Source organism: Phascolarctos cinereus, unplaced genomic scaffold (assembly GCF_003287225.1).
Source record: "Phascolarctos cinereus isolate Bilbo 61053 unplaced genomic scaffold, phaCin_HiC Scaffold_9;HRSCAF=440, whole genome shotgun sequence".
NCBI classification, from domain to species: Eukaryota; Metazoa; Chordata; class Mammalia; order Diprotodontia; family Phascolarctidae; genus Phascolarctos; species Phascolarctos cinereus.
Genome location: NW_027556402.1, coordinates 183,939,138 through 183,965,171, shown reverse-complemented (window position 1 = coordinate 183,965,171; position 26,034 = coordinate 183,939,138). Strand labels below are relative to the sequence as shown.

The 26,034-nt window shown below is 35.6% G+C and overlaps 1 protein-coding gene across 1 annotated transcript in view; it reads right to left on the bottom strand.

The window, feature by feature from the left end:
* Window positions 1-26,034, bottom strand: part of BOD1L1 (biorientation of chromosomes in cell division 1 like 1) — a 100,232-nt gene that overhangs the window by 63,638 nt on the left and 10,560 nt on the right. The window contains 10 exon segments of the mRNA XM_020993165.2: window positions 1,592-6,670; window positions 6,673-7,654; window positions 10,000-10,069; window positions 13,665-13,792; window positions 14,363-14,373; window positions 14,891-15,005; window positions 17,670-17,836; window positions 19,494-19,628; window positions 20,199-20,813; window positions 24,631-24,821. Coding sequence (XP_020848824.1) covers window positions 1,592-6,670; window positions 6,673-7,654; window positions 10,000-10,069; window positions 13,665-13,792; window positions 14,363-14,373; window positions 14,891-15,005; window positions 17,670-17,836; window positions 19,494-19,628; window positions 20,199-20,813; window positions 24,631-24,821 — 7,493 coding nt within the window.

The following is a 26,034-nucleotide window of genomic DNA, read 5'->3' as shown; positions in this document are numbered from 1 at the left end:
TGAGGATCTCGTCCTCATGTAACTTTATTTTACTTCTTTACTAAGCAAACCAAGGCTATTTGCTGTCTTCTCTACTTCCCCCCTTTTTTAATCTTAAAATTTACCATCCAACTACTCTATATGTGCCTTTGATATGATTCTTTCCAGTCTCCTTGAGCAGACAGTTCCTTCAATCATCTCTAACCTTCAATCTCTTCCTATCTACTCACTCCTTCCTTACTGCTTTTAAATATATGAAAAAAAAAAAACCTTTGTAAAAATAAGCCTCCCCCAGCCTTTGCAATCTGGCTTCTAATATCAATTAACTGAAATGGTTTTTTTCAAGTTACCACCTAGCAGATACGATGGTCTTTTCTCAGTCCAAAAAAAAAGTTTTATTTTTTTGTTCTGTCTACACCAAAAAAGGAACATTTCTATATATACAGCATATACAAAAAAAGAGACTGTATAAGAAATGCTTGCTTTAGGACAAATGGTGATGAATTCTACATTAGTTTTAAAACTGTCTTGTTTGTTTTTGCTCCCTTCTGTTCTCTTTAAAATGTTCCAATGGCACTTTTTTTTTGAACGATAATTATTGCTACATCCAATTCCTTCCCCATCCCACTTCAAGTAAAGAAGCTTTGTATTCTATAAAATGTTTTTTTGTAGCCAGATCTAATTTGATTGTCACAACAACCATAAGGCAGGCAGAGCAGGAGTTATTTTACAGAGAGGCTAAGGATTTGCCTAAGGTTACATATTTAGAGCATAGCAGTTATAACTTGAGCTAGGTCTTTTAGATTCCAAGGACAGTGCTTTGAACCAGTCACCACTGAGAAATAGGGTTGATATAATTTTTAGGCCCACTTCTGTCTCAAGCCTCTATTTACAAGAGCACTGAAAGAGCTATTAAGAATTTTAATTTTGGAAACTGTTATACAGCTTGACATTCAAAACTGATGAAACAGAACTACTTTATTATATAACTGGAGGTTAGCCATGCAATTAACAACTGACACTCCTAACTCTATAAAGTTTTCAAAGTGCAGGACATACATCACCTCATTTGATCCTCACAAGAGCCCTATGAAGTAGGTGTTATTATTTCCATTTTAGAAATGAGGAAACTAATAATCAGAGAACAAAAGTGACTCACCCAGTGTAACTCAGTTAGTACTGAGAATCATAGAATGTTAGACAACATCACAAAGGACCTTAAGGATCTTCTCATTTAATCCTATCATTTTACATAAGAGGAAATGAGGAATTAGACATTAATTTGCCTAAATTTATACAGTCTATTAGTGGAAGATCAGACTAGGTCTCTTGACTTAAATCGTTAATATTATGATTTCAAATGGCCACCTACTGTCTGTTTGGTATGTTTTGTAAAGCATTATGTATCTTAGCTAAATGATCAAACAAAAACTATAGCAAAGTTCAAGTTATATTTTAAAAAGTAGTTGCCCTAGTGGATAGAGTGCTGGGCTCAGAGTCAGGGAGACCTGGGTTTGATTTCTGCTTACACTTTTAAACTGACTGGTACAGTCATTTAACCACCATCTACCTAAGGCAACATCTTTACCATAATCAAAAAATAAATTCTTACCTGTATCATTCACATCTTCTATAGAAGAAATGTCAATTCCAAGGTTTTCTTCCACCTTAACTAAGTTCTTTATGCCATCGTGGTCACTATTTTTTTCTACTGTAGCTTCAAAAATTAGTTCAGCATTGAGATCATTATTTATAGTTACATTGTTATCCCATTTAGGGGCTAACAGAGGGGCCTGTTCACCACAAGGAGAAATCCTGGGTTTAGAAAGAATAATTTCTGACCCTAGGTCACTAATACACTCAGGGTTTTCAGTTTTCAAGTAGTCGCTATGCTTTACTTCCTCAAAAGGAATACCAGAAAGCTCTGCTGTTACTTCTTTGGCATCTGGCACATCTTCAGCTTTTTCAGTACTGACATTTACTGCTGCAGAAGAAAAAATACTGACTATAGAGTCTTTAGTCATATCCTCAGACATTTCTTTATCTCTGCTCTGATTCACTAGTGAGTTCTGAATTGTTTCTGTAATAATGGTTGAGGTATTCTTTATTGAACTGCTTGTCGCAGCACCATTTCCAACTTCCCTTTCTCCATCATGAATACTTTTGTCTTCTATATTTACAGTGCTGAAGGAGCTATTATTTTTTTCTTCTTGTGTGAGTTCATTATCTGAAGAACCTTCATATTCTTCTACAGAGTTTACTGGTATCACTGAGCTAGTCTCTTTTTCTTTTACACCTGCCCTAGGACTTTGAGAGTCATCATTTTCAGGACCTATGCTTGGCATGGGATCTTCACATTCCCTTACTTTTTCAGGTGATACCACAAAAGAGCTCTCATTTTCTTCAGCACCTACTGCAGCAGGGTGACTCATTTCCTGTTTGTCTAGGCTAGTCACAACCACTATGTATTCCTCAGTTGTGCTTGTGGAGATGATGGCACCATCATTTATTTCTTCAGCTAACGTGGGAGTAAGTCTATCCTCATTCCGTGGGACTGTGCTGGTCATGACTACCTCACATTCTTCTGTAGTGCTTGTAGAGATCATGGAAGTATCATTGATTTCTTCCACTGTACTGGCAGAGGGATGATCTTTGTTCTCTGGGACTGCACTGGACACTGGTCCCTCACAGTCTTCCCCTGAGCTGGTAGAGATTAGAGCACTCCCATCTTTTTCTTCTATTATTGTGGCAGGATGTTCATTTTCCCTTTCAACAACATCACTAGAAACAGGCCCCTCACATTCTTCTGTTATACTTGTAGAGATTAGTGCACATTCATCTTTTTCATCTTTGCTAGTAGAAGCAAGCTGCCTTTCAAGTTCTGTGGTTGCACTGGACATAGGTGCCTCATAATCTTCGGCAGCTACAGAAATGATGTTTTCCTTTCTTTCTTCAGCTGTGGCAATAGGGTGCTCAACCTCATAATTTTCAATAGCTGCACTGGACATAGGTGCATCAAACTCCTCCACTATGCTTGTAGAAATCATAGCACACTCATCCTTTTCTGCTTTTCCTGAAGCAGAAAGCTGACTTTGATCTTCTATAACTGCACTGGGCATTGGTGCTTCAAATTCTTCAAGTTCTACAGCAATCCCATCATTTTCTTTGATTCTTGCAGTACTACAATGACTTTCATTACCTTCTGCAACTGTACTTAGTAAAGGGATACAATATTCATCTGAAGTGCTGGTAGAAATCATCAAACCTTTACTCTTGCTTTCACTACCAGCGGAAATACTCTGATTTTTGTTATTCTCATTGGCCACAATGGAAAGATCATCATCGTTTTCACTTGCTGGAAGAATGTGTTCAACTTCATATTCTGGGACTGTTTCAGATACTAAAACCTCATCACTTTCAACTATGCCAGTGGAAATTGTGGCATCTTCATCTTTTTCTTCACCAGTGAGGTGATTATCATTATTATTTGCAGCTGCGCTGGTCATGGGACCATCACATTCTTCTGTATCCACTGGGATTAGTGCCATGTCAGCCTTTTCTGAAATTGCACTAGTCACACTGCTTTCAACAATCTCCTTTGCACCACAGAAGATTATTCCATGTTTCATTTCTTTTTCTGCACTAGTCATACTATCAACCCCACTTTCATTTGTATTTATGACAGCCATGCCCGCTTCAGCTTCAACATGCTCAATAACAGTACAGACCATCAAGTTCTCACCTTCTTCAGCACTTAGACAAGTCAGTGCACCTTCAACCTCTTCCTCTATTCCTGTGCAAGTTAAAGTATTCCCAACTTCATTTCCTCTGCCTGTACTAGTAACAATACCCTCATCCTCTTCATCTTCTTCTTTTGCACCTGTGCTGGTCACAATGCCCTCATCATCACATGGACCAACAGCAATTAGTGTGATATTTGTGACTTCTTTGGCCACTGTACTATCCATTGTACTCTCTCCGTTTTCTTCTGATTCAGAGCTTATTGGGAAGCCTTCACTGCTATCTTCAGATCCTGTACAACTTGCCGCCCCCTCTCCTTCTTCTGTTATTCCTGTGCTAGTGACTGCACTTTCACCTTCTGTACCATCATTTACAGAATCTTCACCTTCTTGGTTGGCACTTACACCAATTGTGGCATCATCATCTACTACTGTTACACCAGCACCAGTAACCATACTCTCATCCTGTGCCTCTGTATCAGTCACTGAGCAAATAATGAAGTTATCACTTCTTCCTTCCAGTCCTGTACAAGTCACAGTACCCTCAGTTTCTTTTTGGGGACCTGTTCTGGTCATATTTCTCTGGAAGTCATCTACATCTTGACTACTTAAAGATCCCTCTGTTACTTCTGTACCTGCACTTGTTACAGCTCCATCACTTTCTACTTCACCTATACAAGTAACAGTACCTTCAACTACTCTTGAATTTCTGCTTGAGGAACCATTACGTTTCTCTTCTGAGCCTGCACTTGTAACAGCATCATCTTTCTCTTCTGTCTCAGCACTATTTACATTAGCCTCCATTTTTACTGTATGAGCTCTGCCAGAGTCTTTATCTCTTTCTTCTGCATCTGTGCATTCCCCACTTTCTCCTTCCTTAGTACTAGTGAGTAAAGTTTCACTTTCAGCAAATCCTTCAGTGACACCACCGCCTTCTTCAGCTGCTGCAACAACAGTACATTCGTTAGCTTCTGTTCCAATAGGAACATGATTATCTGCAGTGCATATACCTGTTACAAAGCCTTCATCTGCCTCAATACTTGTACAAAATACAGTGACCTCACTTTCTTCTCTGTCTGTGGAAGTTGCTGTGGCATCACCTGCCTTTACTGAGTCTATGATAACTGCTTCACTTTTTTCTTCAGTACTGGTGGCAACAGCAACCTTTTCCACTTTATTAATCCCTACTATAGTGATTTTAGTTGTTTCTTTTCTTTGGTGTAGAGGAATGAATCCATTACCTCCTGCACTGGTGCCTACCTCACTATTTTCATTCCTTCCTTTAACATCAGTTATCACATTTTCAGCTTCTTCTACTCTTCTCACAATTAGACTGTTTATGCTTGTATTTTCTGTAGCTGTAACACTTCTAGTATCTTTTTCTATAGTAGGCTCTATTATAAAATCAGCATCACATCCTTCTTTCTTGCCAGTATCTACAACAGCATTCACATCCTGTTCCAAACTAGTGTCTAGAATTATGTCATCATTTTCCTTATCAGATTGTGTCAAGACAAATTCTGTCATGTTAACATCCTCATTGTTTATAATCATGTCAGTTTTCAAGTTATCTCGAGACACTGTGTGCTTTTCTTTTTCTTGTTCACTGTCTAATGTAGTTCCTTGATCACTTTCTTTAATGTGTTCAATGGTAGCACTGTTTTCTCTTGTTGGCTGACTTGTGAAAGAACTGTCATCACGTTCTATGTTGCTGCTACTCAACTCAGTGGTTTCGGATTCCTTCATATTCAAACTTGTCCCCAAGACAGCAGAGTGGCGTATGCATGAAGTGCTTGCTGTTTCACATTCCAAAACAGTTCTTTCCTCAGCTAAAGAACTTCTATCTAAATTATGAAAGTCTTTTTCAGGTACACCAGCTGCAGAAACTAAGCACTGTGAGGAGTTTGTGTTTATGGAATGTTTAAGGGTTGGTTCTTTAGTGGAAGAACTGAGTAATGGAGTAACACTTTCCTCACTGGGTTTGGTTATGCTTGTAAAATTCTTCTGTGTGTCAGTATTTTCTGAAGGGACATTTTGCAAAATTCCATGACTGATTTCAGGGTCTTTACCCACTTGATGTGCTTCTTGCTGAATGGAATCTCTCTCTTCAGAATTTTGCTTGGATATAAGGCCTGGAATATTTATTTTCTTAACAAGGGTATTTTCATGTTTAATATTCTTTTCAGAATTACTGCCAGATGTTGACTGATGTTCTGATTTAAAGGTGGAATCTATTGAGTTTAGATCATTCGTGATGGTTCTTAATTCATCACCTGGAACTAGGAGTGAAGTTTTAACTTTTACAATGTTTTCAGATCCAATTTCTTGCCCTGAGCTAATGCTGCTTTTGTCTTGGTTTTTAGAGACTTCAAGAACATTTACAAAGATTTGCTCTGTATCAACTTCCATTGGCTCCTGCCCAGGAATTAATAAGTTATCACCACTCTTTTTTGGTTTCTGAAGAGAGGGAATATTGTCTGTTGATAACTTTTCCTCTCCTTTGGTTGATTCTTGTGATGATAAACTTCCTCTTCGACTTTCACATAGCCTTCTACTTAATTTCTTTTCCATGACTAAACTATTGCTCTTAGCCTTTTCATGATTATTTTCAATTTCTTTACCATCCTTTTCATCTGACTTGCTTTCTTCCCTCTTTTTAATTTCCTTACTACTATGCTTTGAGCTCTTACTTTTGTGTCCTTCTGATAATTTTCTTTCAAGCCTAGAACTCAAATCTTTATCACTCTTATGTTTTTCTTTTGTCAATGCCTTTTCTCCCAATGGTAATTTAATTTTGTGACTAGCATCTTTCAGGGAGCCATGTATAGATGAGGAAGTGCTTTCAAGTTCAGATTCAACACTAGTTTCCTCTAGAATTTTATCATCACTTTTGAGTTTACGCTGTTTATCGGTGTCACTTTCGTCTAAGATTTTTTCTTTTTCAGGCTTTGAGTAGCTTGTTTTGTGACACTTTCTTGTAATTCTGTTTCATTTGCTTTCGATGGCTTGTTATGACTTTTTGATTTAGACTTTAATAAAAATCTATCTTTAACTAAGCTCTTTGTTCTTCTTCGCTCCTTGTGAACATCTTCTGTTTTCAAATTACTATCTGAATTAGTTGATTCCATATCACATTTATCTTCTAAATAATTTTCATTTTTCTTCTGAGTTGTGTAATTATGCTGTTTGGAACTTTGAGAGTCTTTCTGAACTTTAGAATCACTTGATCTTCTTGACTTGTGCTCTGATTTAACTTTTTCAGCTGAAATATGTCTATCTTTTTTGCTATTTTCCTTACGTACAGTTTCATCAGTTTTTATAGTATACTCAGAAACTGTTTTTCCATCTTTGCTAAATACTGATATTTTCCGTTCATTCTTATGTTTACTTTTTTTGTCAGATTTATCATCAGAAGAAATCTTTGGTTGTTGACTTTGCTTTTGAAAACTCTCATCTCCTTTCAAGACTTTCTCAGAAGCATGGAGTTCAGTCTCATCGCCTGTTTTATGTAGAATGTCTACTTTATATTTATGTTTTGTAGATAATTTATCTTCTGATATAGTTTTCTCCTTTTCAGCCTTTTCTCTGTTTGATCTCACTTCCTTCTTGGGTATATTTTTTAAATGTGTTTCAGAATCATCTTTCTTAGGATGCTTTTCATTTTTAAGTGTACTTTTTTGCTTCTGAATTTCTTCAACATTCACTTCTGATTTTTCCAAATGTTTTTTAGCATCTCTTATGTCAGTGTCTTGCTGTGCTCCTTCCATTGGAAAGGAGGCAGATGTCCGTCTTTTCTGTTCCTTTTCCATTTTGGATTCACTTTTGTTTTCATCAGCTGAATGTAATGACTCAGAAAGTCTTCGGGCAGGTTTGCTTGGGTCACTTTTTGTATAAATGTGCTTCAATTCCTTTGAAGAGGATACCTTTTCACAATGCTATAAAAAGAAAAACAATGTATCAGACACTTTAAAAAATGCCTTTTCTTTTTCATGTAACATATTTCATTTAGGGAGTTGATATTTATGATTTTAAGTCACTAAAACAATGTAATGTAATGATGACAACAGCTAATTCATACTGACTTAAAAGACTATAGATTTTAATCCTGAATTCTCCAAATCAGAGAAGCATTTTGGTGTAGTGGACATCTTTAAAATTGGAATACCGGTAGTCCCTACCTTGAAAGACTGTTTTGAAGCTCAATTAGGATTTTCTATGTGTGTATCTGTGTATATTCATAGTCTCTCTTTCACTGCATATATATGTATATGCCCATATACACATATATACATATAGATGCATATTTATACATATACACACGTAAATCTTGCAAACTTTAAAGTGCAATATAAATATCAGTTATGATTAAAACACAAACTTGTATTATAATAATAGCCAACATTTACTTAGCCCTTATTATGTGCCACTTTACAGATAAGGAAATTGAGGCAAACAGAAGTTAAATGAATTGCCCAGGGTCAAACAGCTAGTAAGTGTCTGAGGCTGGATTTGAACTCAGGTCTTCTCAACTCCAGGCTCAGAACTCTATCCATTGTGCTACTTCATTTGTTAATTTGTCTATTTGCAAGTATTCTTCCTTGCTCCCAGCTGTTAATACTCTTTTCACATCTGAGTCAATCAATCAATCAACTTATCTATCTATATGTTTATCTTTCATTTACTTATGTTGGTACATATTACTTACAACCTGTGTGATCCTGGGCAACTCACTTAATTTCTCTCAGGCTCAGTTTCCTCATCTGTAAAATGAGGGGTGAGATTAAATGGCCTATGAAGTCCTGTCCAGCTTTAGATATATAGTCCTGTATTATTTCTCACTGGTGGCACAGGGACTGTTTTGGTTTTGTTTCCCTAGAATGATTGTTGAATTCAATGAAATGGTAAGACATCTTAATTGAAGAAAATTCATTTCAATATAATTCAAATATAGATTAAAAGGCAAACTAATTCCTTTTTTAAGTGCTAGAAATTTGGGAGCAGGCTTGGTTTAATAAACAGTTAAGATTCATTTGTTTCATAGAGTATCTTAAAGTCTTTTAGAAGAATTCTTTTCTCTCTTAAAATACTAACTCCTTTTTTTTAAGGACACACAGATATAATTATTAAATGGCCTTTCATAATTTTAATTTTTAAAAACTCACAAAATCCATTCATTTTACAAAATTAACCCTTTAGTGCTTTTTAAAGATTTTACTTATTTACATCAATATTCCAAGGATCTATGATTTCATTTGTCTGGATACTCCTTCCACTAACACAGACTGAAATCCCTTCCTTACCCCCAACTCCCTAATTCACCAGTGCTTTACTTGTGTGTGTTTTTTTTTTAAACTCCTCTCTAACCAAGTTTTGGGAACAAAACAATGTGGGGTGGGAGGTGGCAAGGTATCATTCACATGTTTGTTGGGCAGTGTCTCCTGTGTTAAAACAACATTCATAAAAATACCTGTGCCCTTGTGATTTTTTGCATATCACTCATTTGGGTTTTTTTGTTCATTTTTTTTTTTTGGCTAGGCAATGGGGTTAAGTGATTTGCCCAGGGGCACACAGCAGTAAATGTCTGAGGCCGGATCTGAACTCAGGTCCTTCTTACTCCAGGGCCAGTGCCGTATCCACTGCACCACCTAGTTGCCCCCGACTCATTTGCTTTTACAAGTATTACTGGGGTTTAATAAACACTTGCTGACATCTTAGAGGCAGAACAAAAGTAAATTTCATCCTTTATTATCAAAATCTTGAAATTAATTTGATCTCATTTGAATAATTTATATTACATAATTTCTAGTCAAAGTATTACTTTCTTTAAAGAACTTAGAATTCAATTTTAACAAAATGATATAACAAACATTAAACAACACAGTAATAAATATTTGCAAGAGAGTAAAGATGCTGCATTGATCTTTACACAAAGAACAATATTTCAATTTACTGGGCATGGGTTAAACTTCTGTCTTACTATATACAAGAAAGACGAGTAATTGTTGAAACTCTTTTCCTTTTGGAAGTTTATGACATTTTAGTTACATCATTACAAACAAAACACTATAAGTATCTACTAAAAACCAGGAAACAGTAGAAGTAAAAAAAAAAATAAAGAAAAAACCCAACACCATGAAGATACACTCAACATGGTTTCCTGAGGAAACAGCTTAATAGGAAAAAATTTTAACTTACAAAGGAGTGTCACACTAGTTTTCTCCCCAAAGTTGTTTTTTTAAAACAGGGTATTAAAAAGAAGCCTTAAAGGGTTATAACATACCTCATTTATTTTTAGTGATTCTTTGGGGTCTTCTTCAGAATTCTTCTTTTTAGAATAATCATCAGTATGCCTAAGTATTGAAATGATAAATGTAGTGAAATGATAAATATTAATCTAGTTGAATCAATTTACAGATAAAAATTTCTTAAGAGTTATTGCAACCTAAACAACTACGATTTACAAAATTATTGCTAGACTGGTTACACCTAAAATAGCACCTCTGCTATTTCAAGTACTGCTAGGATGGCAAACAGCATGACAAAGTTAAAAAGCTCTGAAATTAAAGGCCAGAAATGTAACTTCAAGTTTTAGTTCATACTTCTGCAAATCATTTAACTTCTCTAAGCCTTATTTTCCTCATCTGTAAAATGGTGACAAATTATGCCTGTCATAGCTGTACCTCACAGGGTTGTTTAAAAAAATAAAATGAAACCAGACCAATTATCCAGATTGGGAGAGGCTAGATAGCAGACATTAAACATACCAGACCACAGAATCTCAATGCATGAAGGGGCCTCAGAAGCAATTTAGTCTAATTCACATCTGAACAAGATTCCCTTCAACACAAAGATTGATGTTCATCAAAAGCCTTTTCTGAAGATTTCTTCTATTATCTTATAAGATAATCCATTCCAGTTTTGTATAGCTCTAATTTTTAGGAAGATTTATACTGAGCCTCAATTTGCCTCAGCTATTGTTGTAAGTTCAGCCTTCTGAAATGAAGCAGAATCATCAAATCTATCTTCCACAGGACAACCCTTCAAATACTTGAAAGGCCTGGCTGGATGACAGTTTTGTCATCAGTACTGTTTTCTCTAGACAAAATACCTTTAGCCATTTTCATATGGCCTCATCTCATGTCCTTTCACCATTCTGGCCGTCCTCCTCTGGATGCTATTCAGCATAACAATGTTCTTTGTTGTGGAAGGCCTGATAACTAAACATAGAATTTCACATATGTTCTGACCAGGAAAAACAGGACTATCAGCTCTCTAGTGCTGGACACTATGCCTTCTTTCTTAACTAAGTCCACAATAACAGTAGAGTTTTGGTCTTATTTCAGACCACCTACTGCCTTATATTGAGCTTGTAGGCTACTAAATCCATAGATTATTTTCAGACAAACTGACATCAAGGCATGCCTATTCCAACATGTACTTGTGAAATCGGTTTTCTGAATCAACGTATAAGACATCATAGTAAATCTCTTCTGTTAGATTCAGTTCTAAGATCCAGTCAAGCTCTCTTTGGATCTTAACACTGTCATCCAATGTATTAACTATTTTTCAGCTTCATGGCATCTGAAATGTCATGCATCCCAAAACATGCTATGTTTTTATAGAAATAATTAAGAAAAATATATAAAAGCACAGACTCAAGGAGATACCTGGGTCTACCATAGACCTTTTAAACAAAAAACCTTATATGAAGCCAATAATACCTACTTTTTGGCTCTGGCTATTCAGTCCCAAATCAATCTAACTGAACTAGTCCTCATTTCATCAACCTGTCCATGGAAATTTCATTACAGACTTTGCCAAGTGCTCTGCAAAATCTAGAGAAATTATATCTACAACATTCCTGTGATCTATGAGTCTAATAACCTTGATAAAAATGGAAATGAAATGAGTCTGATATCTGTTCTTGTTAGATGTTTGTGATTACCACCTTCCTTTTCTAGATGATCACTAAATATCTTTTTAATAATACGTTTTAGATTTTTGCCTGGAATTGCAGTCAGCTTCACTGGCAATGTAGGATCCTCCTTCTTTCCTTTTTTGAAAACCAGGGCACTTGCCCTTCTCCAGTCCTGTGGCACATCTCCCATTCACTATGACCTTTCAAGGATTACTGACATTTTTCTTCCATATACCCTCTGGGACATGGAGGCTTGTGACATTAACTAATAAAGAATAAGTGCTCTCTTGCTATCTCCCTCACTCAAATACAAAAATGGATCTGTGATCTCAACCTGATTGTTCCCTCAAATGTTGTAAACTGCAAACCATCAATGCCTTTCCATCTGATATGACAATTGTCCATGTCCTATAAATTTACCAATGGGTGTGTACAGTAACTAGAGGTCTTCCTCATTTTCTCCCTATTTATCTTGGTCACTTTTCTTCTGTTCTTTTTACTCCAAAGATTATTCTCCTTGGCAGAAAAAAGAAGTAAATTAAGAGTTTAATAATTCTGTTTTCATTATCCCTTATCATGTCCCATTCATTCCAAACAACTCTTATATTTTTTCTGATCCTCTAAGAATAAAATAGGTTAAAAAACAATCCAAAACACTTTCACTGTTTTTATCCTTTCTCATCGGCCTCATATAAGCTTTAGTACTTGAGACATAGCTTTTGTAGGGCCATTCCAATACTCTTGTATTCATTCATCTTCCACATCTGTCTTAAAACAAAAACAAAGTAATAAAAATAAACTGGTTGATGAATTCTCTGTGTACCCACACTGGTCTAGTTATACAATGCCTCTCTCCCTCTTCTTCACTGTTCCTTTGAGTCATTAGGAATTAACTCTTGAGACCTTTCGATCCCTACTGATTTAGATCTTTAATAACATTAACTCAGCAAGTTTTATATATTTTTAAGTATATTCCTTTTAGCCAAATTCCATTTTTATTTTTATTGCCTATTGAAACTGACATTATTATTGATTTTGTATAGTTTCTCTGACAGTAAAATACTCCAAAGATCAAAACGGCTCTCCAAATAGAATAGCCAAATAAAATCACAAAAGATTATGTTTTAGTACTCTTTGTCTCTAGAACTGACCATCACAAAATTTATTCAAAACAGGTAAATTATTTATTTTAAAATCTTTTAAATGTTAAACTTCCTAAGTAAGTGAAGCGCAGTGATTAGTAAGAGTGGTGATTAACCTGATCAGTGAAATACATTAAATTTGCCTATACCTAATTCCAAGTAAAGCTATTTTCTTACTATTCTTCTACCTAGGCTATGATGGATATTGCTAACAATGACCAAGAAGAAATAAAAGAGAATCGGATTAAAAAAAAAAGAAGAGAAGATAATAGTAAAAAGATAAGATTAAGGAAAGAGGCTTGTTGGTTTAACAGGAGTATTGAACTTGAAGTTAGAGGACTCAAGTTTAATTTTGGCAATGCATTACCTTGCTGCAGCAAGTCATGTTTCTGATCCTTAATTTTTTAATCTATAAGATGAGGACAAATAATACTTGCTATCTTACAAGGTTTTACACATACTTGTCTTGCAAATGCAATCTGTAGGGAGACCTGATACTTCTGAAATCCTGGATCCTTTATTTATAGAAGCATAAATGTAATCTATTATTATCAATAACCATGAATAGTATAGGTACTTAACACTGGTTTACTGAAATAAATATTTTATTGAATAACTAGATTTGCCCAGATACTGACACAACATAAGCCCTACTTGTGGGCATTGTGATACTAGGAAGGCAAAACTTTTAGGTTCTTCATAAATTATACTAGCAATATGCAAATTAAAGGGAATAACACTGTTAATAAAAATTAAAAAGTATTTTTCTTAATCTGTAACTCTGTAAGTCTGTCTTCAATGAAACATGCTACAAGGTGAAGAGGTACCACGGGAATATATGACAGTTGTGAAGGTTAATATATTTTACATTTAAAAAAAATGTACCTTGTATCTTTTTTTCGTTTTTTACTTAGAGCTACTTTTTTTTCTAAAACTTTTCGTTCTTTAAGTACTTCTTTAGTTCTGGTAGTTTTTGATTCCACATTTTTTCCAGATGACTCGTCAAGTCCATACTACTTTTGCCTAGGATAAGCCAACATAAACTTTAGAAAACAGTTTTTAAAAAGTCAAATATATTAATCTTCCATCAACGCTTTGTAATTAATCTAGAATTGATAAAAGTGTCAATAATAATATCATTATAGAATCTTAAAGAGTTGAACAGAATTATACAGGCCATTTAGCAGAAACTGCCATAACAATTTCAAGTTATGTTACATTTTAAACATAAAACCTTTTGAAAATCTTAACCTATCTTTCTCAATTTCCACATTTCTAAAGCTAAATAAATGTTTCACTACTTAAAATTAAGGCTTTACAGTCTAGCTCAATAAAATCAGACCAAAATGACAAATAATATACAGGTACACAGCTAATAGCAATTTTCTGTTTATTTTAATAAAATGTTCCTGATTGTCTAATGTCACATTTTAGCTGTCGTTAAGCAAAACTTGATAATATTAGTGAACACCAAGTGTCTAGCTTCACTGGATATTCACCAAGTTCTTTTGTAATCATTAAGAAATCACCTTTTTTTTTTTAAAGCATGTTAACTAAAGAGCAAGCATTTTATAGGATGTTACTGAAGTACCACCTGAATGAGTTGCCATGGCCAAAGAATCCATCACTCAGTGGCCAACCTGCTGGTGATGAGGAACTCCACACTTAGCTGATTTTTGGACAATACAGAGAAATCTGTTGCTGGTCTTATATTTGAAGCCTTTCTAGCCTTAGTGGAAACTTTCATTTCCCATGCTTCATTAACATAGCTTTTAAGAATTTCAGGTCACCTCCATACCATAATGGATCGGAAGAAGAATCAAATATCATCCTTTAAAAGATTAACTTTAAAAATGTATGTATGTAGATAGGTAATTATAAATGTATAAATATCCATACACATACATACATGTGTAGTTAGACAGAGATATATGACTATGACACACTCACTAACTCCCATGAAAATAAATTTCATTGCTTCATTATGCTATAACTTTCATAGGTAAAAGCCAAAGAACTTCTTTCTTTTCCTTTCACAATATTTTTAAACTACTACTATTTTCTATAAGGGAAAAAAAATTAAAATCTTAAAAATGAATTATCTTTAGTACCTTGACTCTTGGTTTTTGAAGATTTTGTTTTTTCTGCAGCTTTCTGCTTACGTTTTTCTTCAAGTCTCTCCCTGTTAACCTGTCTCCTTAAAAGTCTTTCTTCTTTCTCTCTGGCCTAAAATACAAAGTAGAATGTAGTATTCACAGTCATCCTGCCAACTTGTTAGGCAAACCCCACAAAAACGTAGAACAACAACTGTGTAGGGGCAGAATTTGGTTAATAAATTTGCAGTGAAAAAGTCGTCTTAAGTTATTGTCAACATATGTTTTCAACAAAAGTTTGCGTGTGTCTGGGAATATATTCCAGTGATCTACAGTTTGGGTGTGGATGCTCCTGATCACCAAAGCAGATAGCAACCCTTCTGTGGCTTATTAGATATCATTAATGAGTTGCTGAGACTGAAAAAAATTTATCACCCTTAACTCAATCTGGTGATGTATATTTCTGTATTTACACAGGTTAGTCCTCAAATGAAGAATATATATAGTTAGCCTGTCTCTAGGTTGTATAAGAAGTCCTGCCATCTTGATAAGGCCTGCCTTTGGTATAGGATCACTGCCACATGACAATGAACTATTAGAAGAGAGAGTTCTTAATTTGGTATCTATTTTTTCAATATTTTGATAATTATTTCAATAGAATTGATTTTCTTTGTAATCCTATTTTATGTATTCAAAAACATTATTCTAAGAAGGGTCCATGGAGGTTTACCAGACTGCCACTGGTGTCCATGACTTTAAAAAGGTTAAGAATTCTTGCATGAGAGCATGACTGTTGTGTATGTGTGTGTGTGTGTACGTACGTGTGTGTGTGTGCGCGCACACATGCTTTCAAGTGTGCATATCTGTGCCTGCAGCTATCAAGACAGTAGGAGATGCAGATCTAAAGGTTCTCAACAATTCTTTAAAGGTATGATTTAATTCAAAAGAGTAGTAACTTAATAAATATTGTACTTAGCACAATCCCTGAGAAGTGAGCATATCACAAAGTCTATTGTTTCAATAAGTCATTTTTCATAATTTTCACAAAACAATTTTGTCATGATTCTTCCTTAAGTAACTGTCATATACAACTAAAGATCTCCAAAAAAAGTTTGGCAATTATTTCATTAACTGAACTAAAAACAAACAAAAAACCAAAAAAACCAAAAAAAAACCCAACCAAGCCATAGGCCAGCGTATAGTCTGTGACTTCCAGGATGTTCTGGGACTCCATATGGGTAACTGTCTAAACAATCTTACCAAGACACAGACAAGGAAGATGCAGTAACCTCTGTTATCATGATAGTATACTTCAAATGGCTCTGTTAATTTAGTGAAAGGTAAATGCAGAATGTTATTAGAGATATCTAGGCTCTACTAAACTTACTCCACAATAATTTAACTGAGTTTTTACATGTAATTCCCTACCATCACCTTTCCTCTTAGGAAATGCAGATGGTACTATAAATTTGCAAAGAAAAACAGCTCTGAGAGCTTATGGCAATAATGGAGCTAAATCCTAGGATCTTAAAAAGTACTTTACTTTAAAAACCAGGTTATGGATTCTAATGAGAAATCATTTAACCTACAACATAAATGACAATACTGTCATATTTTGATGTGCTTTATAGTTTCTAAAACATTTTCACATTCTCTTATGTTATTTGGGTCCCACTACAATCCTGATGCAGGGCAATTAACAGCAAACAAAAAAACTGTATTAAGAACCTACTGTGTGTAGAATATTGTGCTAAGGGTTGGGCATTATTATCGTTATTCTTCAGACGAGGAAACTGAATTTCAGAAGTGATTTATGTTGTTTTTCTTCTTAGTATCCCAAGAACCTAGTACAATACCTTGCACATAATGTGTGATTAATAAATATATCATTAAAGGTTACAAAACTAGTAAATTGCAAAATTAGGGCTAGAACCTAGGTCTTCTGACTTTTATTCTGGTGTTCTTTCCACTATGTCCATCTGCTTCTTACCGTAGTCATGTTTCTTATTCCCACAATGATTCAAATGGGTAGCTGTCATCAACCAGTACCCTTCTATAGCATCGAAACTGGAAAAAGTACAAAGCTTTTCCCATCTACCTTTCTAGTATTGTCACTCCATTTCTTCTTTGTAGAAATTCTTTGTTCCAGTCAAACAGATTTATTAACTGCTCTGGAAATGTATTTTATAGTTTGCCACCTCTACCTTTGCTCACATCTGTCACCCCCACCCCACTTTACTTCTTCAAATCCTATTCAATAAATCATGACACAGCTCAAAACCAGCCTCTCCCACAAAGCCTTTCCTCACCACTGGAGCCTGAAGTGATCTCTCCATCTTTGGGGCTCCTACAGCAATTCTTTTCCATGAGTATTTGTTAAGTAATCCTGTACTGCCTTATGCAATCTCAATCTATGGTCCTGAAATGTTTTTCAAATCTGGTTTCACTAAACTTTTCACATTTATGTCATTTTGCCCTCAAGCACTTTGAGGTTAAGGACTGTCTCTTATACTCCTTATGAATATCTGTATGACATCTGATGGTTCACAAAGTGCTTTTATCATAGTCTTACTGATTAAGTGGTAAACCTATATTCTCCATTGAGACAAAAAGGAGACTCGGACACAACGAGAGGTTCAATGACTTCCTCATGGTTTCCTGCCTAGTAAGTACCATAGCTCAGATTCACTCTTCTACTTCACTCTTCTCCCTACATCTCATTCCCATTTTCTGGTTTTATTTACTAGACTTACAGCTTGGGAAGATGAAGCTGAATGATGAGAGAATGGAGACTTACGACAGACTGCCGACGCTGCTCTACGGTCAGCTCATCATCTGAATCACTGTAATACTTGGAGTAGAGATAAGGCCGGTGCACATAAGTATGCCGGACAGTTTTTGCTTTTCCTTCCCCAGGCTCACTAACCTGAGGCTTTGCTTTATTTTTAATCTCTCTTTCTTCATCTAGAATAAAGTGAATAAAAAGAGGAAAGCATTTGTAAGTTAACAGAAAAATCAACAGCATATTGATTAATGACCACATTTGACTTCTGTATGACCCAAGTGTTCTTTAGATATCCCTCAAAAGCAAAAACAGTATGTGGGGATTCACAAAAATATTTCCTTTACTACAAGACATGACTTAATAATCTCCCTATAATCAACAACTCACATGTGGTAGTCTTAACACTTAAATTTTACCTTTTGCTTACAGTGATCTGCGTACTTATCTTAATCCCCCTACTGAGTTATAATTTTCTTGAAGAGAGATAGCAACTGTCTTATTCACCTCTATGTTTTCTTGGGGCCTAGAGCAGTGCCTCTTAAGAGAGAAGGCATTCAATAAAGTCTGTTGAATGAAATGAATTCACCTGAGGTCCTTCAATAAGGTGTACTTTAGTTAAACTGACATAAATTTTTATGACAGTCTAATCCTTTCTCATTTAGGTCTAAAACCAAATATAAACAAGTAGCTTAAATATGCTAAAAAATTAGACTACACATACATGAAGACTGGTGTTTTTCTACGTGATATGATTGAGAGTGAGGAAGGAGACCATTTCTGTAAATAAGTTATTTATTTCCTACTACTCAGTAATCTAAAATGACTTTTTTTTGGTTTTGTTTTTTAAATGCCTTTATTTCCAGTGGAGACCAGGTTCCAGTGATTAGGGGCTACTGTGAAAAGACTTGAAATTGTGTACAAAGTACACATAATGTAATGGAACAGTATTGTTCTATAAGGAATGACAAATATAAAAAATCCAGAGAAACATAGCAGATCCTTTATGAAGTGATAAAAGCATAACCCAAAAAAAGGTATACAAAATATAAGAATGATATTAACACTAAACAGTCACAAAACTCCAGTCAGATGCAATGGTCAATGTAAATCTCATACTATCAGAAGTCAAAAGGCACTTCCCTCCTATTTAACAACTGATTAACTGTTTGGGGGAAATATATTTCATAAAGAGGTTAGTTTGTTTATTAAGAAGTCTGTTAGGTCAAAAAATAATGTATAAATAAATTAAAACATTTTTTATAAGTCATTAGCTAAACTTTCTATTAATTGACCATAGGGTTGTGCTTTCACAGGATGACCAGCTTTCTTTTTATTCAGTCTCCCACAGGACTAATGCCAGAGTGAAGCTATATAAAACTGGTGCATTTTTGTGCACATGGATGAATTTTTAATAGGTAAAAATTGCAAAGGGTTGGAAAAAAAAGTGAAAAAGGACTTTGGGAAGGCCTAGGTAAACATATTCAGAGCATAAACATTTTCCTTTTTTCCTATTTCCCTGTTCATTCCTCTTTACCTACAATTGCTTCCATTTTATTTCAACCCTTTTCCCCTTGTCCTTGTCTTTTTAAACATTTCCCTTGAACTGTTTTTACTTTCTAGGTCTCACAAAGCAGAGGACATTGTGAAAGGTGATACCAACTTATGAATAGCATTTAACATTTAGAAGCATGTTTTATAAAAATGACAATTAGAATTCAATTTTATGACCACATAAACAAAACACTAAATAAAACTTGCATCTATAAAATTGTATATATAAATGTATATAAAATTGTATATATAAAATACGTATGTTTTCATGCGGCAAACATTTACCATCAGATGTAATCTCTCCTTCTTCAGTGCTATCTGAAACTACAGCATCTTCTTCACTTTCTTCTTCAAAAGATGAGAGATCACTGGTATGGACAGAGCTAACTGTAACATCTGTAAGTCCATCCTCATCTGAATCTATCAAAGAACAAATTTTAAAAACACACAGACAAAAAGTAAACACAGGAAATCTTGACATTAGGAAATTCTCAAAACACAATATACATAAATATACATACATAAAACATAAATACATAAAAATAAAAAAAATTACATATTTTGAAACTATTACAGAAATTTAGTTTTTTAAGTTTAAAATATTCCCACCACTGATTAAGAAAATGAAATTAATATAGAGTTGTTTGCACCAAAATCTAAATGGCATATAAATCAACTTGTAAAGACAATAAAACTTCATTAACTTAAAATGTAACTATAAAAACTTGGAATGAAATATGTAATAGTTTGAGGAGGATATATTTGGGGAGCTGCTTTGAATTAATGAATGCATTTGAATAAAGAGATATTAGCTTACCTTATAAACAACCATATTAAGGTAGAAAAGAAACAGAAGTTTATGCTGCATTAGCTGGGAAAAAAGGAACTTAAGGTTTTAGATCTTATGTATCCTAGTACCTTCCATAAATCTGAGTTTATCAAAAAGCCAAGCAAAGCAACTACAACATACTTTGGACAAAATTTTCATACCTTCTTTTGTCTCATCAAACTTCTTAAGTTTATTACTGTTCTCTGAGGGTGGCTGTTTTGCATATTCCACTTCTTTTTCTTTTACTTGCTTTTCATCCTTTGTTTTTTGTATATCTTCATTTCTTTTAGAATGGTCATATTTCTTATCAGTTTTTTCTTTCTTTTCTTTTTTTCTTTCACTCTTCTCATTACTATCTGGTTTCTTTTCCCCTTTATCTATTAGTTTAGTTTTTTGGTCACTGTTTTCCTGTAGGAAGTCTTTGTTTGGTAGAATCAAACTATTGTCGTCCTTCATGGGATTTTTTATTTCTTCAACTGGACTAGGGAGATCATTTAAGTCTTCTGACTTTGAGACTGTTTCAAGTCCTTCAATGAATGGGTCAGACAAACATTTGTCTTTGTCTGTTATGTCTTCTGTGTTTCTCTCTCGATCAGGGCCAGCATCCATGCTTGGCTGAGATAGGAGTCTTTTTGATGTTCTTTCACTGGTCTTGGGATTTGTAGCTTCTGTTGATGCCCGCGCAGCATTTGCTTCTTGATTAAGAGAACTTATAGTTTCCAAAATGGACATGGCATCGTTAGCTACGTTAGCACTGGATCCAGCAGTGGGAACACCTTAAAATGAAGGAAAGTTTACTAAAGGATTTATACATACAGAACATCAGTTTTACTTAATTAACTATGAACTATATAATGATTTATAAACATGAACTATCAGTATCTACAAAACAGTAACCCTTGGCACACACTAGACTTTTAATAAATTATTTAAAAATTGATAAACTGCTCTACAGACATTACATGACTATTTGCGTTTTTAATTTCTTGGGCACAGATGTTTGTGTCAACTGAATTTTGACTATGTGATACCTTGAGCTCTTCAGAGGAAAGGCCCTGTATGTGACATGATCTGTTTCTTTGTATTATTCCTCCTATTAGTAAATGAGTATGGCCTCAGAAGTCATAAACTCATCCAAAGGTCTGGAAACTGGCTCTCATGAGGCCAATTAACATAAACAAACCTATCCTTGCTACTTGACCTCTCAAAAGGTACTTCTAGGTCCTTACTGCCCAACAGAGATAAAAAGACAAGTCCATTCTCCGAGGACCAAAAAAGACACAAGGACTATTCACTCCCCTCCAAAGGGGCAGAGCGAATAAGCTCACAACAGAGAAATAAAAGGTCTAGTCAAGTAATAAAAAGTCCATCAAATAAATACATTTGAGGTTAGGGTTTCTTGGAAGTTCAATCTGATAAAAAGGCATTTACAGTTATCAACCCCCAGAGGTACTACTCTGAGGGAAAATTCCAACAGAACTGGAAGAGTGGCTAATTTAAAAAATAATCAGTAAGACTCTGGGCTCTTGATGTAATATGTAGCTTTGCAGAGTGATAAGGCTATTTATGTGGTCATTTGGTCACAGGTATTGTACAGAGGTGCCTCTCTGCTTACATTTCAGGAGCTCAGGGTTGCAGATAGCTCATGGTTGCTATCACTATATATATTTGAAAAAGCAATAGCTATTAGACACGAGGCAGAGAATATTTTCTATAATTTGTTTTTCTAGTCCCTCCCCTTAAGGGGAAAGAGGGAGGATCACGCAACACTTTCAATCATCTGCTGCTTGGGGAAACCTGACTTTCTCATGAAGACAATTCATCTCTTACCACCTTCTCCAGGCTGCTCTTTATGCTCAGAACACACTGGATCAGGAGTTGGTATACTCTTTACTCCTTAAAGCCTCTTCCAGCCTTGCTCTCTGACATCATCACTTGGCTACTTTGTAGTTCACTCCATCCACCTATGTCACCTTGCCCAGATTTGGTGTCCCTCATGCACAAAAGCTTCATCACCACACTTTCTGGCTTTCTTTAAGTCCCAGATAAAATCCCACCTTCTACTGCTGTTAGTCCTTCATTCGAGAAGAGGACCATGACATCAGGAAGGTGATGCCACGACTTGCAACTGAATTTGATTTAAGTGAGGAAGGGCTTTGCAAAGTCACTAGCCTCACTTTTTTCCTCCAGAGCCATGTGGGCCTAGTGGCAAGATATAGTTGAAGACTACTGGAGATGGCCCCAGATGCAATGGGAGACCTTGGCCTTTTTAGGCTAAAGTCTTTAACGGGAATTAGGGTATTAGTTTGACTGAGGCAAAGTTCATTCAGTGATTAAGGCTAGTAGAAAATGAGGAAAAGAATAGCTTCTTTTACCTCGTCAAAAAAAAAAAAAACAACAAACCAATCTGGGAGGCAAAGACCCTCAAGAGTTTATAGCCCAAACGGAAACCCTCACCTTCTATAGGAAGCCTTTCACAACCCTTAGTTCTAGTATCTTCCTGATGGGGTGCTTGGACCCCAATTTCTTCCTGGCTTCAAACCCTATCCCTGACAGTTTCCCTCCAGCCCAAGGACCCTATCTCTGGCAGTAACTTATGAGTGTGCCCAGTGAGGCAAACTATCTCTCCCTATTATAAGAACAAGCTGAATTCTGTAGAATTTCCCTTGTATGAACAGGACTATCTTATACCAGCAGAACTATCAAGTACTGATGCCCACAGTTACCGTATAGAATCCAGAGGTCAAGCTATAGACGTCAGCTCCCGAAGCTATTTTGTTCCAGACAATAACAGACCAAAAATACACCCTTTAGGAGCCCTTTCTTCCCAGTTTCCAGTAGTGAATAATGTAACTGTATGTTATCACTTAATTAGAATAACTTGGCACATACCACTGCTTTTCCTATATAAGCTTTAGCATTATTCCTGTTAGGTTGCAAGTTCCCTAAGGAGCTCTGCCCACTGTAGCAGAATTCCTTAAGGACCTTTCCCTGCTGTATAGCATAACAATAAATCTTTGCCACCTTGACTTAACAAACGCTTGGGTCTGTGAATTCATTCCAGACAACCCCATCTTATACTCCAGTTCTTGAGGGGTCTCTCAATCTCTCAGACTGCAATATTCCCTCTGTTGATTTATCCTATATATAGCTTGTTTGTATGTTGTCTCCCCCATTAGACTGTGAGATCTTTAAGGGAAGGGGATTGTCTTTTGCCATTCTCTGTATCTCTAGAGCCCAGAATACTGTAACATATAAGCACTTAAATATTTACTGATTAGCTACCTCTAGTTCACTATGTCTTTCTTCCTTAATGAGAATAGTATTTGGCTCAGTTCATTCTCACCAAACTCCTAGAAAAAAAGCCATTTACACCTACAGTTGCTTCTACTTCCTTTTCTCTCACTCACTCCTGAAACCCTTCAAAATATGACTTCTGACTTAACTAAAACTGCTCTTTCCAAAGTTACCAATGTCCTCCTCTTAACTGCTAAGTATGATAGCCTTTTTTCAGTTCTTATCTTCACTGACATCTCTGTGGCACTGACACTGCTGACCATCTTCTTCTGAATGCTCTCTCCTGTCTCTAAGTGACACTATTCTCTCTTGGTTCTTCTCCTATCTGTATGACTGCTTCTTTTCAGTCTCCTTTACTGGTTCACTACCCACATCACAGGGCCAATACTGGGGGTGTACTTCAAGCTCTGTCCTCTCCTTTACACTTTGTCTTGGTGACCTCATCAGCTCCTATTGGCTAATTATGTCTCTGAAGATGACTCCCAAATTGGTATATCCAGCCCCAGTCTCTCTCCTGAGCTCTATTCTTGCATCACAAATTTTTTATTTCAAACTAAGATCCCAGAGACATCTCAGACTCGATACGTCCAATAAGCGCTTCCCTTAACCCTTCCATGCTTCTGAACTTCCCTATTTCTAGTGAAAACTCCATCCACTGTCCCTCACCTGTATATCCAATTTGTTGTCATTTCTAACTCTGCGTGTGTCTTCTCCCACAAAATCTCTGGCATCTTATCTTTTTCTCCCAACTTACAGGGCCACCTCCTTAGTTCACAGTATCTATCACTTAAAGACTACCACAAAATCTTCCTAATTGGTCTCCACTGAATCTCTCTCCACTTTAGTCCAACCTCTACATGGCTGCTTAAATGTCCTTCTTCTACTCAATAAAATTACAGTGGCTCTCTATTAGCCTTTAGATTCAAATATCTATCTACTCTTCTACTTGGCTTTCAAAACCCCTCACAGTCTGATCCCAATGTATTTTCCCAGCCCCATTCTTCACCTCACACTTTAGTCCAGTCAAACTGGCTTTTTTGCTGTCCCCACACAAGACACTACTTCTTTCACTGCAACTTTGCATAGGTCATACTCCATGTCTGGCATGCACTACCGTTTTGTACAATCCCTTATTGCCTTCAAGACTTACCTCAAGACTTACCTTCTACAAAAAAAGCTTTCCTGATACACCCAACTGTTAGTGACATTATCTCTAAATGATGCTCCCTTCAAACACTATTCAAATCAAATGAGAGCTGGTGGTATGCATACAAATTTATAGAACAAAAGTAATACCTTGCATTATGATGGAAGAATCCGGTTTTTCGTCATCTGGAGTTGTGCTGGCACTTGTCTCCTCTTTATGATTTAATGTGGCCAAAAATTCATGAACAGCTTTTTCCACCTGAGGTCTGAATGTGTGGTTGATTTTTGGATCCACGACCTGAGAAATAATTCGGTCAATACCAGACTCCAACATTCCTGACCTGAAACAGGAAAATTAAAACAGAGATTAAATGAAATTTAATTTTAACTGACCATATTCTTTTTCTTTTATGTAAGTTCTTTCAAAGTTGAACCTATTCTGGAGGTTGGTGAAGGAGGAAAGAGAATTGGCACAGTAAGAAAAGTAGCTAAAATTACATATAACTTTACACTTTACCTTGCATTCTCATACCTCTTCAAAATATCATACATTTATAAACACTCTTTGCATGATCACATGTGATTTTCCTCCCCTTAGCCCAAGCAAGATTTCGTAGGGGTTTATGAGTAAAACAAGATGTTTTATGGTATTTGTGATGGTTCTCAGGGACAACAAATTTTGCATCCTTCCTATCATCCAGAATATCTGAACGTCACTTGTAGAATGAAAACAAAATATTTAAAGCACAAATCTTAAACTCTCTTTTGAAAGGTAGTGAGTAATGGCTCCAGAGTTCAAGTAACTCAATATAATTGATTCTTAGAAAATTACTTGCCCTAGCCAGTGTCTAAGGAAAACTTAACAGCAAATGGTCACTAAAAATCATTACTGAGTCTAAAATAACTTGATAATTATTTATGAATTTAACAATCATTTGCACAGAAATAAAAGTATTTGCAAGTGTTATGATCTCCAAGGAAACTGATGAACCCATACAAAAAAAAAAGCCTAGTTCAATCAAATAAGACTTTAGACAAAAGGTAAATAAAACTTAAGATTTCTGGCTTTCTTTTTATTGGTCTCTTTAAACATTAAGCAGTTGACATTTTTACTCTTTAGAAAGCAAACTACTAGGTATATTTTTAAACAAAGGCATTTTATGAAATTGTATGGTAAGAAAAGTAGCAACAAAAAATCTTTCCCCATAAACCTGGGGTAGTTTCCCACAAGGACACCCAGTCTCAGTGGGGAAAGACTCCACAAAAGACACACGTGGGGGATGACCCCAACAGAAAGGCATACATGGAGGGAACAAGCGTAGGCAAGGAACATACGGCACATGAAAAAGGGGTAACTTGCCTCTGATGCTATAGGGCAACAAGGAGTAAGAAATTTAAAAGAAAAAAGGAAAAAAAATGAAAAAAGTAGAAAATTAAATCTCTTGGATATTTTGAGTAAAGTTCTGTCTGGAGTCAAGCAATGAACTAGATGATCGTTTGAAGCACCTTCCAAGCTCTGTGACTCTATGAGTATAGCTATATGGGCCACAGGGA